Source organism: Aulostomus chinensis, chromosome 10, assembly GCF_037954235.1.
Source record: "Aulostomus chinensis isolate RoL2024-O1b breed Wild chromosome 10, RoL_Achi_v1.0, whole genome shotgun sequence".
Lineage (NCBI taxonomy): Eukaryota > Metazoa > Chordata > Actinopteri > Syngnathiformes > Aulostomidae > Aulostomus > Aulostomus chinensis.
In genome coordinates, this window is record NC_141329.1 from 18,249,281 (window position 1) to 18,263,285 (window position 14,005).

Genomic DNA, 14,005 nt, shown 5'->3' on the forward strand with positions numbered 1-14,005 from the left:
GGTGACTACTGCAACATACCCCTCTATATGAAATCAGACCCCTTCTTCCGAAAGCAGTCAGAGCATCATGACCCATGCCCAGTGGTTCCTCCACGTGAAGCCTCTATTCGTGGCCTAGCCCAACGGGCATATCACAGCCAGGGCCGTCATATGACTATGGACTCTGCAAAGCAGCAGGCCCTGACCATGGGCCACTCTGGCCTGTCTTCACTCACTTCCTCTGGGGCTTCTGCTGGAGGAGCAACAGGAGGCTGTGGTGGAGGTAGTGGAGGTGGAGGGGTGTCTGCTAGTTCTAGCAGCTCCACACTTCCCCAGAGGACTCTCACCATGCCTGGCTCCTCTGCCTCAGTGGCCCAAGGTGCAGCTGCAGCAGCTGCTGCTACTGCTGCTGCAGCTGCAGGGGCATCATCATCCTCGGGTGGAGGTGGGGCAGCAGGGGCCTCAGGAGGGACCCCTGGAGGTGCCTCCTCATCCTCCTCCAAGATGGGAGGATCCAGAGACTCTCTCCTGGAGAGCAGCTCCTCGGGCTTAGGCAGACTACAGAAGCAGAGGGATGGAGGGGCAGGAGCCTACTCCAAGTCTTACACATTAGTGTAGCCTGTCATCACTGCGGCCTGTCACTGTAACTCTTACTAGAATACTGGTCAAGCCAGCACTTGCCTGGAGCCTCTATGAAAAGTGGGGTGAAGAAGATACACATGCCCAGCTGTCCCATCAGTGCCTGCGTTGTGCCAGGCTGCAGGGGACTGGTTGGGCTCTCATCAACACTGCTGTATGAAGGTGTCAGATTTGGGTCTCCACAGCACAGGGGTTTGCCTTTCTTTCTGCCTGATTGCTTTCTTTTACTGTTGTATCATCTTTCCCTATCTCTAATTCAACCACCCTGGAAATTACTTGCCAAAACATAAATGATTTATTTGTTCACTTCATGCTTTCATTTTCTGGTGAAGAGACAGTAGGCCTACTTATGCACAAAATCCTTTCCACGTGCACTGTCTTATTGTCTGGAACCAAGGCAGTAAAATAATCAAGCAGGTTGCTTGAATTTTACACGCGTGTTAAGGTTTTTTTTAAGTTTGTAAATGTTACTTTTCTGGTCTTTCATGGAAGAAGAGCTCATATCACAGCATTGTGCCATGGCAGGATGCTTTTACTGTATGCATTAACCACCAACCTTTGTGTCACACTTGCTCTGAGAGTTAATTGCATCATGGATTCATACATTAGAGGCAGTGGAAGGATCTGCTGTCTGAATAGCAGTTTTGAGACTTGGAGAATTTTCTTATACATGCAATGGATGACACAATATAGTTGTCTTAACTGATGCTTTCATAAACAGACTCAAAACAGAGAAGATAAAAAAATGCTAAGCATCAATAAGTGAAAGGTAAATCAAAGCTTTTTGTTTTCTTTTTTATTGGATGATGGATATATAATCCCATGTGCACTAAGAAAAGGTTAGGATGGATACAAGTAACAGAAACCTTCACAAGCCTGCGTGTGTGCGTGTGGGTGTATATGTGTAAATATATATATCTATACATGTGGCAGGCACACACCAACAGTGGACCTTTTTAAAGTCAATCTGTATGCTGACCTCTCGGGCAGATGTCTGTGTCAAAACTGAACCCACTGTTCATTTTTGTACCTGTGAAAGGGGATACGGGGGCAGTAATGATGATGCTGATAATATAGGATTCTAATTTGTTCCAGCATTTTGTTTTGTGCAGTTGACTGACCTGAAATGAGGGACAGAGGTTTAAAAAGGAAGAAATTACAGATGCTATGAAAGAGGACTCTTTCTTTTCCCTCCCTCAAACGAAAGAAAGAGACTCTTTATGATTCATTCTGGTGCCACAATACCATTATTTTGCGTTGAACTCATTTGCAAGTACCCACTTTACCCCTTTCCATCCTTGCCTACCTTCATCTGTACACACCCAGTCCGTCATCATATCCATACAGCGTCACTGTGACCTACTGCTAGCATACCGGCTAGCTGAAACGACAGACAGAGATGAGGTCTAATATGCACAGACAGGCAGAATTGCTATTTGATGTTTAGTGTCAAACTGCATTGAGAGAAGTTGCGAACAGAAAAATCATATAGATGTATACAAGAAAAATGTATAATGTGGTCTCAAATAAAAACTTATGAATGGAAAAATGACGTTAAGATTAAAGACGGATCAAGTGTTTGGGAACAGAGAGGGGTTTATATCAGAGAGAGATCTAATTTGTCTTTGGAAATAAGTGATCTTCAAAATGAGAAGATGCGTTTTCAAGCCCCTCCACCTCACTGAAAATGAGTTTAGCTTTATGCATGGTACTGTACCTGTTAATTTTAAGTTTATTTTTGTGTTCCCATTTCTTCTCCCAAAGCGTAATCCCATAACAAAGATCGTTCCAAAAAAAAAACAACAAAAAAAAAACTTAGAGTTGCTCCAAATGTTTTGCAATGATAAAACGTAACATCAGGGCTCTCGCAATAGAAAAAAGATATGATATATGTTTGTTTTCAAAAGTATGTACATATATATTTCTATTCAAATATATAGCAAATATATGAATATTGAAAAAAGCAGAGAAATATAAAAGCCGTTCTAATTGAAAAGATATATAAAAGATCACAAGACAATCGCTCAGAGTGAAACACTGCAAGAAGGAAGGAAGAAAAAGAAGACAGAAGCTCATGACTTAAACGGGTAGCACAACCATGGATGGGAAAAGATAAAAACAAAGTGGTATGATAGAAAATGAAGAGATGAAAGTGGTATCATTTCTGATCTTTTTTTTCAGGAACGATACAATGATCCCTTGTGATTCTGTAAATGTTCCCCACTGCGAAAGCCTGTGCAGCAGGAACGCAGCTGAAAGGACAAGCACAGTGCAGTTCAAGTATAGTGTGAGATTGTGTTGCTGGTTAACTGTGTTCTATGGCTCAGTGCAGAAAGTGTGGTGTTGAAAAAGAAAACGGTCAAACAAGGACAGCCTATACAGTAAGTGAGCCTATTGTAAAATGTTGTATTGTACCTTTCAAAGGTGTGTTCACAAACTCAATGCTATTACCTGATAATAACTAATGAAGAGACCAACAAGTATTTCTGTTTCTTCTCTGTGACATAGCAAGTCCTCCCCAAATTGGACAGTATAACATTTAAAATACATGATGAGTCTTTACAATTACATTTATGGTTCCTTTTTTTATTTCAAACTAGACATCAATTTAGATTTAGGTTTCAAATTATGCGCATCTTTGTTTTCATAAAAAAAAACAATAGTTTGGGAATGGGATGCCTTTTTTTAATCGCCAAAAAGCCGGCCTCTTGACTCCAGTTGTATGGATATTGGATGGAGTGATGAAATGAACAACTGCTCTCCCCGGTTCTCATGTGAAGTTGCTCTTGTAGGATCGACCGTCTGTCAGTTTGCGAAAAGTAAACGTGGTGTTTTATTTTTTGCAGAAAATTCCACCCTCTAAATGTGTATCAGACTGAGATTTTCATTATATTCTGCAATGTAAATTTTATTCTCAAATATTATTTAACTTTTTTTTTTTTTATTCACTCAACTTGCCTTACGTGAAGTACTTCAGGTCCTTGCTTCCCTTTTCATCCCTGAATCTTGAATTCAGGTTAAGATATTGACCATTTTCAACTGAATGTATACACGGCTGTTAAATGTTTTGTATTAACATCCCATAATACAACGAATTAGTGAAACTTCCTTGCCATGGTTGTAGAGTACTTTTGCAGCAAATATGTAACGTATCAGTACACTTAAAATTTCTACACATTTTAACTGTGGAATATTAATAGGATTTTTTTTGGTACCAACCTCTATAAATATTTTCTGTCATTTAACTCTTTTGCTGCATTTTTCAGTCTTCAATCAGGAAGATTTTAGTTATTCACAGTGTATATGTGACATAACATGCGTGATACTTTCAAACTGACTCCGCTCCATAAGAGCAACTTCACATGTGCTACTTCCCTGTTTTCACATCTGCTCAACCAATCAGTTCCCACCCCTCACCGTACCCCTTGACCTCCTATACAACATGATTTCTACTCCATAATTGAAGACTTGTGTACATAGGGAAGTGTTTTGTATAAATGAGTACTATTTTCAACATCTTCACAAGAAACCAGGGCACAATGTAAACTTTGAAGTGAAGTTATTGTAATGAAACAGAAGAGGACTTAATGAAAAACTATAGAATTATACAAAAAAAATTGCTTTATCTTGATTTATTTAAACATGTCAGAATGGACCACACATAATTAAAATACTGAGTCTTTTTTGATTTTCCAGGACATTTATTGGCACTGTTTTCTTTTTTTATGATTATTTTGAGCTTCTTCTTCTTTTTTTTTATTTGTCACTGGTTGCTTGATTTAGTTTGCCTTTTTTTTTTTTTTTATTCCACTGTTTGGGGGAGGACAAGAAGCATTGCATGTTCTGAAAATTTAACTGGTTTTAAATTAAAAGGGGGAAAATGATGAATTGAACAATTTCAAGGAAGGTTATTGAAAACATTTTGAAAATGCAGAGGTTGTTCCTTGAAACTTTTATGGGGAAACGTTGCTTCAATTTGCAATTGCTTGTGTTTAACTCTACATTTTCTTTTCTATGAAAACCAACAAAAACAGAAAAAGAGTACTCAACACCTTGTGCAATAAAGCTATCTTTTTATGAACTGTGATGATATTGTTTCTTCTTTCAGAACCATGCAGATGAATTCAAAGGGCTTTGTGGATTAAGTGTCAGCTGGGTTTCGGTCTCATCGCCTCATATGCGTCAGCGTCCTCGCTTCAGTGTGTCAGCTAATGTTAGCAAAACTGTACATCTCCTTTTATTAGCTGTGAGTTAGTGATACTGACACTTGTAGGAAATTGGACTCTGTAACTTATACTTTAGCAGAAACTCAAACCAACAAAATATCTTCAGAAACACATTTTCGTGTATTGTTTGGTTGTAAAACTGTTTGTACCTTGGCACAATGTTGGAAACAATCCTCACCGATGATGTCAATGTGTCATTTGCCAAGACATTGACATCACTGGTGATGATGATGATGATGATGATGATGATGACGATGTCAGAGTGTTGGCAAACATCTCTTTAGAAAGGGGGTTAACTGACACCTTGAAAACAAACAAATGTGTGGACATGGCACGCCAAAGTCCTTTCAAAGTGGTATGTTATATGGTTTGTAAACGTGTCTTTACAAAATCCTGTAAGATCACGTTGCATTTATCATTGAACTATTTTATATATTTTTCTCTCAGATTTCTTGCGGAAAACACTTAATTTTCATGCTGCATGCCTTCCAGTCTCCTTCACCGATGTGTCAGTGAATGGCGGTTGGTGGTTGTGGTGGGGCACTGGCAGTAGTATGCTGGTATGCAAGAAGAGGTGGTTGTGAATGATAGCTATGTCTTAGCTCAAGTATGGCTAAAGAAAATGTATACTTACACATATTAGTCTCCACTCTACCAACAATAAGTGAGTGGTTAAACAGTATATATATTTATTATGGGAAGATTAAAAATGTAAATCTAGTTTTTTTTTTACTTAAGAATGGGAAAACTGATCAATTTGTGCTTACCTCAATTAATGATATGCTTTGCCTTTCCCAGAGAGAATATGACATCAGAAGTAGCAGCACAATAAAACTACTCCAATTTTAAATATCGCTCTCTCATGTTGAAAATATTAGCAATGTGACAACTTACCCATCTGACAGGAGTCCCCGTCTTCCATAAGTTGCAACTCCCGTACTTCTTCTTCTTCCTGTTCTCTCTATCCAACATGCACACGTAGATACTGGCAACACTCAATGGTAGAAGTGGATTTTGGCTACTGGTTTGTATGGGCCAGCCAAAAATCGTATTCCAATGTTTTTGATCATACCATTTTATAAAAGTAGAGGGTGGTGATTTCTATCTAAATTCTGAACTGGATCACAAAACTACAATATCAATTTTCCCTTTTTTGTCCCAATTCCACAACCACTACAGGTGGAGATATGGAGGATGGTGCTGTAAGTGGAGGAAACATTAATAGATAATAATGATTAGTGTAACTGGAAAGCCATCGCATGACCTTGGCAGATCTTAAGGACAATGCAAACAGACAAAGATAAATGAAGCTTATAAATCCATCCATCCATCCATCCATCCATCCATCCATTTTCTTCCGCTTATTCCTGTTAATGGTCGCAGGGGGGCTGGAGCCTATCCCAGCAGCTACAGGCGAGAGGCAGGGTTCACCCTGGACAGGTCGCCAGTCCATCGCAGGGCCAACATAGATCAACCACAGTAAAAACCTGATAGAATATGTTGAGATCAATGGAAAAAACAGACTTTCTCTCACATTACCTCAGTTTTTTAATACTCTGTAATGTTACAAAGTAAGGAGGCCAAAGGTTCCATCCATGCATCCATTTTTTCTACCGCTTATCCTGTAAAGGGTCATGGGGGGGGGGCTGGAGCCTAACCCAGCAGCTACGGGTGAGAGGCGGGGTTCACCCTGGACAGGTCACCAGTCCATCACAGGGCCAACACACAGAGACAGACAACCATTCACACTCACAGTCACACCTACAGTCAATTTAGAGTATCAATCAGCTTCGTCCCCTCTTGATGTCTTTGGACTGTGGGAGGAAGCTGGAGTACCAGAGAGAACCCACACAGGAACAGGGAGAACATGGAGACTCACACAGAAAGATCCCAAGCCTGAGCCGGGGCTCAACCTTCTTACTATGAGGCGACAGTGCTGACAATAATAACGGCCCGAGACCAAACGTTGTATGAGATAAAAACAAGCTAAAGTCTAAGAAAGAGTAGATTCACCAGAGTAAGTGTACATTACAAATAAAATATACTTTACTTCATAATTTGAGTCACATGATAAGAAAGAGAAGAAGGACTCATTACCCCTGTTAGGCATTCTGCATTCTGCGTCACCCTTTTACTATATAATGGCTAAAGAGTGTATTGTGTCCATGGTTTTTGTGCTTACCTGTGCTTGACTGTTAAGACGTAAAATTTGGGAACTTTCTTTGAAAATGAATCAGAAAGCTAAAGGGAGTTAAGCCTCACAGAAAAAAATAGATCGACATCAACACAAGGCAGTGCCTACCTGCACAATTCCAAACGGTGGTCGGAGCTGCAACCGTGGGACTGAAATATGAATTAAGATTATTTTCTTTTAAGCGGAAAATCCACTTCCTTAACTTTCCATTTTTATGTTCAGGCACAAAAAGCACAGTTAGTTTTTCGCAGAGGGTCTGTGTTTGGGTTGAAACAGGATTCAATCACCGATTTCTTGCTAAATTAAGTGGTCTAAAATGAGTTACATTGCATTGTGTGACCAGCCTGATAATTCAGTTATATTTTTGTTGCTGATTTAAATTTTACAGTTAAAATTGAGAAAAAAGGAATACTTTGTACTTCTATTAAATGAGACATTAGGGGAAGGACACTGGACAAAAAGCTTCCTTAAAGACATTTTGGCTTCTCATTAAAAACAAAAAAACAAAAAACTGTTTCCCTGATGACAGACCTCAGACATTGTAAATAAACATTATATTTATTATATTTCAAAGTACATGGATGATGCAAGAGTCATTTTTAATATAAATTTGCCATAAAAAAATATCCTGATCGTGAATTGGTCCTTTTGTTATTTGTTAAAAAATAATATGCGTCATCTTTCCCCACCTAGTGTGTCAACCCACCCTCTGAACACGTCACATGTAGGCAATCACTACTCTAGTTTTTATAACTCTTCACTGAAACAAGACAGAAAAATGAAAAACGTGCCTAAAAATGTTCTCTTTCATTTACTGTGCAGTTTCGGACAATATTACGTGCTGATCCGAAGATATATAAAGACTAAGTGTGACAAGATCCCCAGTCTCCCCTATTTTGATTTGTTCTAACATGAATGCAAGGTTACAAGCTGGATGATGAATTGACTGATGTGCCAAAGTGGAAGAGTCATCGGATCCGTGGAGGCGGTCAGTGACAGCACTCAGACTTAAACTGCTACACTTTCATACCTCAACCGTTTTTCACCCCTTTTGCATGCACAGTAGCTGCATAATAGCACAAACGTCACTGATTTGAATGCCTACGCATGGGATTGGAGCAACACTAACTGTAGGTAAACTTCAGGTAAATTAGCATCTCTGATTTGTCCTCGAGGTTGCAGTTGACTGTGAAGGCGTAAAGTCTGCATACTCAAGCAAATCAGAGCTTGCATCAAGCCATTACGTCGTTATAAAATTCACCATACTGCCAGATTGTAATTCACTTTATGTTTTATTGTACATTTTTTCAAAATATATTGAGCCCTTTTCTTTTTTTATTTTCCTTCGGACTTATTTTTAAAGTTCAGGAGATTTTGATTATTTTATCTGAAATGTTCTCATGTTGTTATTTTATGTCTTCAGTTATTTCTATTTCTATGCAGCACCTTAAGAGGAGTAATTCAAGGTATTTCTTTTTGAAAAAGGGAGCTTTCACATAGTTTATGCATTCTATCCAAATACAATACACGAAAACTGAATAAATTAACTTAAAAGTATCAATTTCTTTTTAAAAAGAAAGAATATTATATACTGTGTCGTAACAGAAATCTTAAAAAGGATCTTTTTTTATTTGCAATATATCTGCTGTGTGTATTTTTCCATCCATCCATCCATTGTCTTCCGCTTGTCCTGTTAAGGGTCACGGGGGGGCTGGAGCCTAACCCAGCAGCTACGGGTGAGAGGCGGGGTTCACCCTGGACAGGTCACCAGTCCATCACAGGGCCAACACACATAGACAGACAACCATTCACACTCACAGTCACACCTACGGTCAATTTAGAGTATCAATCAGCCTCGTCCCCTCTTGATGTCTTTGGGGAACAAGCTGGAGTACCAGAGAGAACCCATGAGGCACAGGGAGAACATGCAAACTCCACACAGAAAGATCCTGTGCCCGAGCTGGGACTCGAACCCGAAACCTTCTTGCTGTGAGGCGACAGTGCTAACCACTGCACCACTGTGCCGCCTTGTGTGTATTTTTCTTCATATGAAAATGTGAATTATTGAAAATAAATCCCCAATCACTAGAGACACAACAGTGTAACATGCTCAATGAAATGCAACATAAGATGGAGCAATTTATTCAAATAAGATAGTTATACATTAATGTGCTTATGACAAATACATATTTTTTGTTTCAAACACACTGAAAATACACACGCACTCACTCTCGCTCTCTTTCTCTCTCTCTTTCTCTCACAATCACTCCGACATTACAGCAGATCAAAGCTAGAATCAATTCAGCAGTACAGAATATTAAAGGTTTTACATACAAGCAGTTGTTTGAAACGTATTACTGGATATACAACACCGTGCAACTAATTATACTAAATGCATACTGCACTGTTTGAATGTATGTACATCTGCATGTAGAGGTTTATACCATCATAGTCCATCCATCCTTCTGTGAATCCAAATATGTCCCACCTCTTCCTTGTGGCCTCTCAGGCTTGCTACACCTATTGTTTTCTCTCTGTCCGTCTCTGTCCCTCTGTCCATCTACTTGCCATTCTTCTGTTTCTTCTGTTGGAACTTCCTGAAATGGGTCTGGATGGTGGCAGCTGCCTTTTCAACTTCAACAGGGCTGAGCGGGGGTGCAGCGGGTGTAGTGCATGTCCCGTTGCTGGCATTGGAGTCTGAGCACGACAGGACACAGGGGATTGCCAAAGAGGCAGAGGCAATAGCCATGGAGAAATAGTCTGCAGCAGTAATTAAGTTAAAAAATGAAGGTTTAAAACGTGAGTGAAGCGGGCTATTTTTCTGATTAACTTTATTAAACATTTAAATTGTTTGAATCTGATACTTTCTCAAATCAAACCTTAGTGGTTACTTTTAGGTGACTTTTTTTTGACAGAAAAATAGCCAGCATCTTAATGATCTAACAGTAATACTTACTCTTTCTGTACACTCCTATGCTGTTCCTCCTGCAACCATCAAACTATAAAAGAAAACACAGCAAAACAAAAACAAAAAAAGTGTGAAGTGACGTACTGATGCTGACGCATAAAGAGAGAGAGCTGTCAGATATAATCAACCTTACAATCTCATCTGGAACTCACATACCGGCAATACTTCAAAATCAGACACACGTGAACAGATAATCACGCTAGTTAAATTCTTCAGTGCAACTGTACAAAATGTACCAGGCTTAAATGTGAACATGTATGGGACTAAACGTGCACGCATGACTTTCACCTGTGTGTGTGTGTGTGTGTGTGTGTGTGTGTGTGTGTGTGTGTGTGTGTGTGTGTGTGTGTGTGTGTGTGTGTGTGTGTGTGTGTGTGTGAATTCCCACCACAGTTAGAGTAATGACCTCAAGCACAAATCCGCTTGATTGGGATTACAGCTCAAGCACAGCGGTGGCAGGGAAGCCAGAGGCTGCAGACTGGAGCAGCTTAGCCTTCTTCACCCTGTTGGTTTGGCTGTATGCCTGTATTTAGTCCCACACAGTAGCTCCATGACCTCATCAGTCAGGTCTCCATACTAAAATGTCTCCTTTCATTTGTTGACTTACTCCTGGATAATTTTTCATGTGCCTCTGTTTTCTTTCACTTTCTCTTCTTAACAGAAACACTGAGTGCCCTCGGTGAACCATCGCATGTTTGGTTTGCCCTGTTTCACCTGTGAAAAGGTCTTTGGACAGGATACCATGTCACTCTGTACAGTTTGAGGACATGTTCCATTGATTTCACTGGGTCTGACTTTTTTTTTCACCATGTGACTTTGTGAACTGTCTGGGGTATCATATTATTTTACTGCACTTCTTCTATTTAGCCACCACATGCAATAGTTGAACATGTGACTAGACCTATACTGACTCCAGCGAATGTTCCTTTGGGCCATTACATAACAGTCTGGAAAAGCCAGTTTTGAGGAAAAAGCTTCTACTACTCTACACCCCAGGGAAATACGATTTTTTATTTATTTATTTTTTTATGAATGTGTATTTATCCTGGAGTATTCTCAGTGGAATTCATTTTTTTTTACAAGGAAATCCTGGCCATGACATCATCATAAAGTTTCACCTACTGCATATACCATCAACATGAATTAGCAGAAGTGTTCAGTAACAGAACATGTGCATTCAAACAGCCCTTAATCCTGTTTCTGTAATCTTCCATGCTTATACATAGAAGGTGACTCTGCAATTTACACCAGGATGAGAGTGCAAAAAGTACCAAAGCCACAATTTAACTTTTCGCCTATTTTGTCTCTTTTCTTAAACAACTATCATTGATTTTCTTTAGAAAAAGTCAACCCTCAAGAGGCCCTTGTCAATATTCAGAAGAAGGGATGAATCAGGGATGACTCTGCCGTGCAGACTATAGATAACCATCGTGTATCATCTGTATTGATGTCTGTAATAGCCACAAGTATTGAGGTACAGATTTCATCTCAATTAACCTCATCTGCTTTGCTGCTCCTTCGACTGTGTGAAACGGAATGAACCTGCCAAGGCAAAGGCTGGGACACCATATAAGGCAAAGGGTCCTGCTGCCGTGCAAACCGCACCGATATCTGAAAAGGAGATTTTAGTTTAGAGGTGTTGTATAGATGTCTCTTTGGCAAAAAGAAATTCTCTTCATCACAAGTCTAGTTCAGTTTATCTCAACAACAACAACAAAAAAAATTCAGCACAATTTGTCCCACTGAGGATTTTTGGAAGCACTTAACTTGGCTCTGGGTGGCTGATTGTTACAAAAATGAACCAGAACAATTTTGGAGAAACTTGTTTGTGCTGTTGTTGTTTTATGGTTCAAGGGGCCTGTCTACCTGTTTTATTACTGGCTTGTTTTTGAGCTGAGCTACCACGCTGTACAATACAATTACCAACGACACTGTTGCAAGGTAAACAATAAAGTGTCTTAAAAAAGTGCAACACTGAATTTGAATGCTGTTAGTATTAACCCCTGTATAAAACCCAGACAACCTGTTTCACCTCTATCACGATTACGTGCCGTCTTTTTAAGCATGAGTTACAATCTGAGTGAGCACAAACAGAAAAGTTACAGCGAAACTGAATACAATGCTTCATCCTCCAAACACACAAGATTCCTAAATATGACTAAAAAAAAAAGTAAACAGAATATTTGGGACTTTCACAATTTAAGTATTTGAAACCTTATTGCATACTACTTTCATGAGGAATAAACACATGGATTCTACTTATGTCTAGTCCATCTAACATTGTAATCATCTTACCGATTCTACAACTTTGACCATCACATACATAGCTGTTAGCATGGTGATCAACATCTTGATCACTATTCCTTTGGTGTGTCCGATAGTCCTGAATGTCCTCCTCTTTTTTCAGTGGCTTTCCACAAGCCTGCTGATGGAAAGGTTAGATACACAAGAACAGTTCCAAGCAATCAGGAATGCAATGACGGGCTCCTCTAATCAGAGGAAGGACATCTCAACATTCAGTGTTGATTATGCCGGCTCACACTTGCTCCCAGATACACACGCACTTCATTGCCACAGTGTCTAACACACGGGTAAGACTGCTAAAGAGCTTTGCAGGACAGAAATAGAGAATCAGTAATCTTTCCCCCTGCAAACACTTATCCCTCAGGTGTACTAGCATCTCTCCTGCAGCAGTAGCAATGAGGCAGGTCAGGCATGGAGCCTCAAAAAAAGAGTATTTTACCATATACTTTGCATAATGCTTTTTTCTTCAAGCCTAAACAATAATTGTGCATTAACACACACATAACAGAGAGTTACAATGACGTGATTAAGGAGTAGTTTCCCCCATTTAGGTTGAAAATTAAATTGTTGCAATGTGGGGGGAAAAAAAAGACGACTACCAACTAATGATAATCAGGAGCAATCAGAACCGCTGAGAACAGCTCACAAAAAGCATCTTCAGGTTAGACAGTTAAAATGTCAGATCTAAGAACATTTAGTAGACAAAATGAATTCATACTACTGCTGTATTACTATTATTATTGTATTAATATTTGCATTATGTGGTTTTTTTTCTAGCACTGTATTAATACTGATACTTTAATGTCCATGTATTTCATTTTTGTTGTCTGTATTTATATTATTCTTGCTACTGTTGCCTTATCCTAAGTCTCCCATCCAACTGCCCTTTTCTCTGTCCTCGTCTATTGGCCTCTGTCTGTCTCTTTCTTGAACTGCACAAATCCATCTCTCATCTCTCTCACTTTCTGCTTCTGTCTTTCTCTTTGCCTCTGTCAGTCTCCATCCTCGTTTGTCCCTATGTTTTCACACTTGTCTCCTCTCAGCCCAACCGATCAAAGCAGATCACAGTGAGTTCAGGTCATCTTGGCATTGCTGCCCATTCAAAGGAAGTTCTGCTCTACTTGTGTAGTGCCATGAGATAACTGTGGTACTACAGATAAACATGAATTTAACTGAATTAAGATTTGATCATTTTTTTGTCCATTTTTTTCATTCAACTCACTCCTAATAGATTATCTGTGTTGAGCTGTCCAGGGTGCACCCGGCTGCCATTGTCTCCAGCTACCCCTGACCCTGTCGAGGATAAGCAGTATAGACAATGAATGGATAGTCCGGGTAATACAGCTGTCACATGAGGGAGATGACCGTCTAAGAAAAAACAAAGAATGTCAAAATGCCTGCTCTGCATGCTTAATAATCAGAAAGATTAAGAGCTTGTACGTCATTTTCTTGAGCCTCACCTCTGACAGACGGCAGACAGTTGATAACCCATGTTGTCCGTGAGTACATGTCAACAGGTTCTGCACTGTACATGTCTGACACCACTTGCTGTTATCAAGAAGAGTATCAAAGAAAGAATGTTTTCATAGTCACCTGGTAACTCCTGCTTACATGCTCCTGATGTATGATGAGCCTTTGTGCGTATGACTAATGTTCCTCGTTCTACTTTTTGGATTAGATAGACATATAGGAATG

General features: G+C 39.6%; 2 protein-coding genes across 5 annotated transcripts in view; one reads left to right on the forward strand and one right to left on the reverse strand.

Annotated features, from left to right (window-relative positions):
* Window positions 1–2,802, forward strand: part of dscaml1 (Down syndrome cell adhesion molecule like 1) — a 103,007-nt gene extending 100,205 nt beyond the window's left edge. For all 3 annotated transcript variants that reach the window (XM_086216226.1, XM_086216227.1, XM_086216228.1), the window contains one exon: window positions 2–2,802. In XM_086216226.1, the coding sequence (XP_086072352.1) occupies window positions 2–597 (596 nt within the window). In that variant the 3' untranslated portion in view covers window positions 598–2,802. The remainder of the gene's footprint in view (window position 1) is intronic.
* A 6,349-nt stretch (window positions 2,803–9,151) lies between these two features.
* Window positions 9,152–12,611, reverse strand: LOC147254577 (uncharacterized). 2 transcript variants are annotated; one of them, XM_086215183.1, is made up of 4 exons: window positions 12,302–12,611; window positions 11,504–11,617; window positions 9,995–10,037; window positions 9,152–9,798 (listed from the first exon to the last, which is right to left on the reverse strand). In XM_086215183.1, exons 1-4 carry the CDS (start codon window positions 12,353–12,355, stop codon window positions 9,599–9,601), a joined length of 411 nt encoding a protein of 136 aa, XP_086071309.1. In that variant the 5' UTR covers window positions 12,356–12,611; the 3' UTR covers window positions 9,152–9,598. The 2 variants fall into 2 exon arrangements, with proteins under 2 accessions (XP_086071309.1, XP_086071310.1); XM_086215184.1 differs by having other exon boundaries at window positions 9,155–9,735; window positions 12,302–12,605.
* Window positions 12,612–14,005: the final 1,394 nt, after the last annotated feature.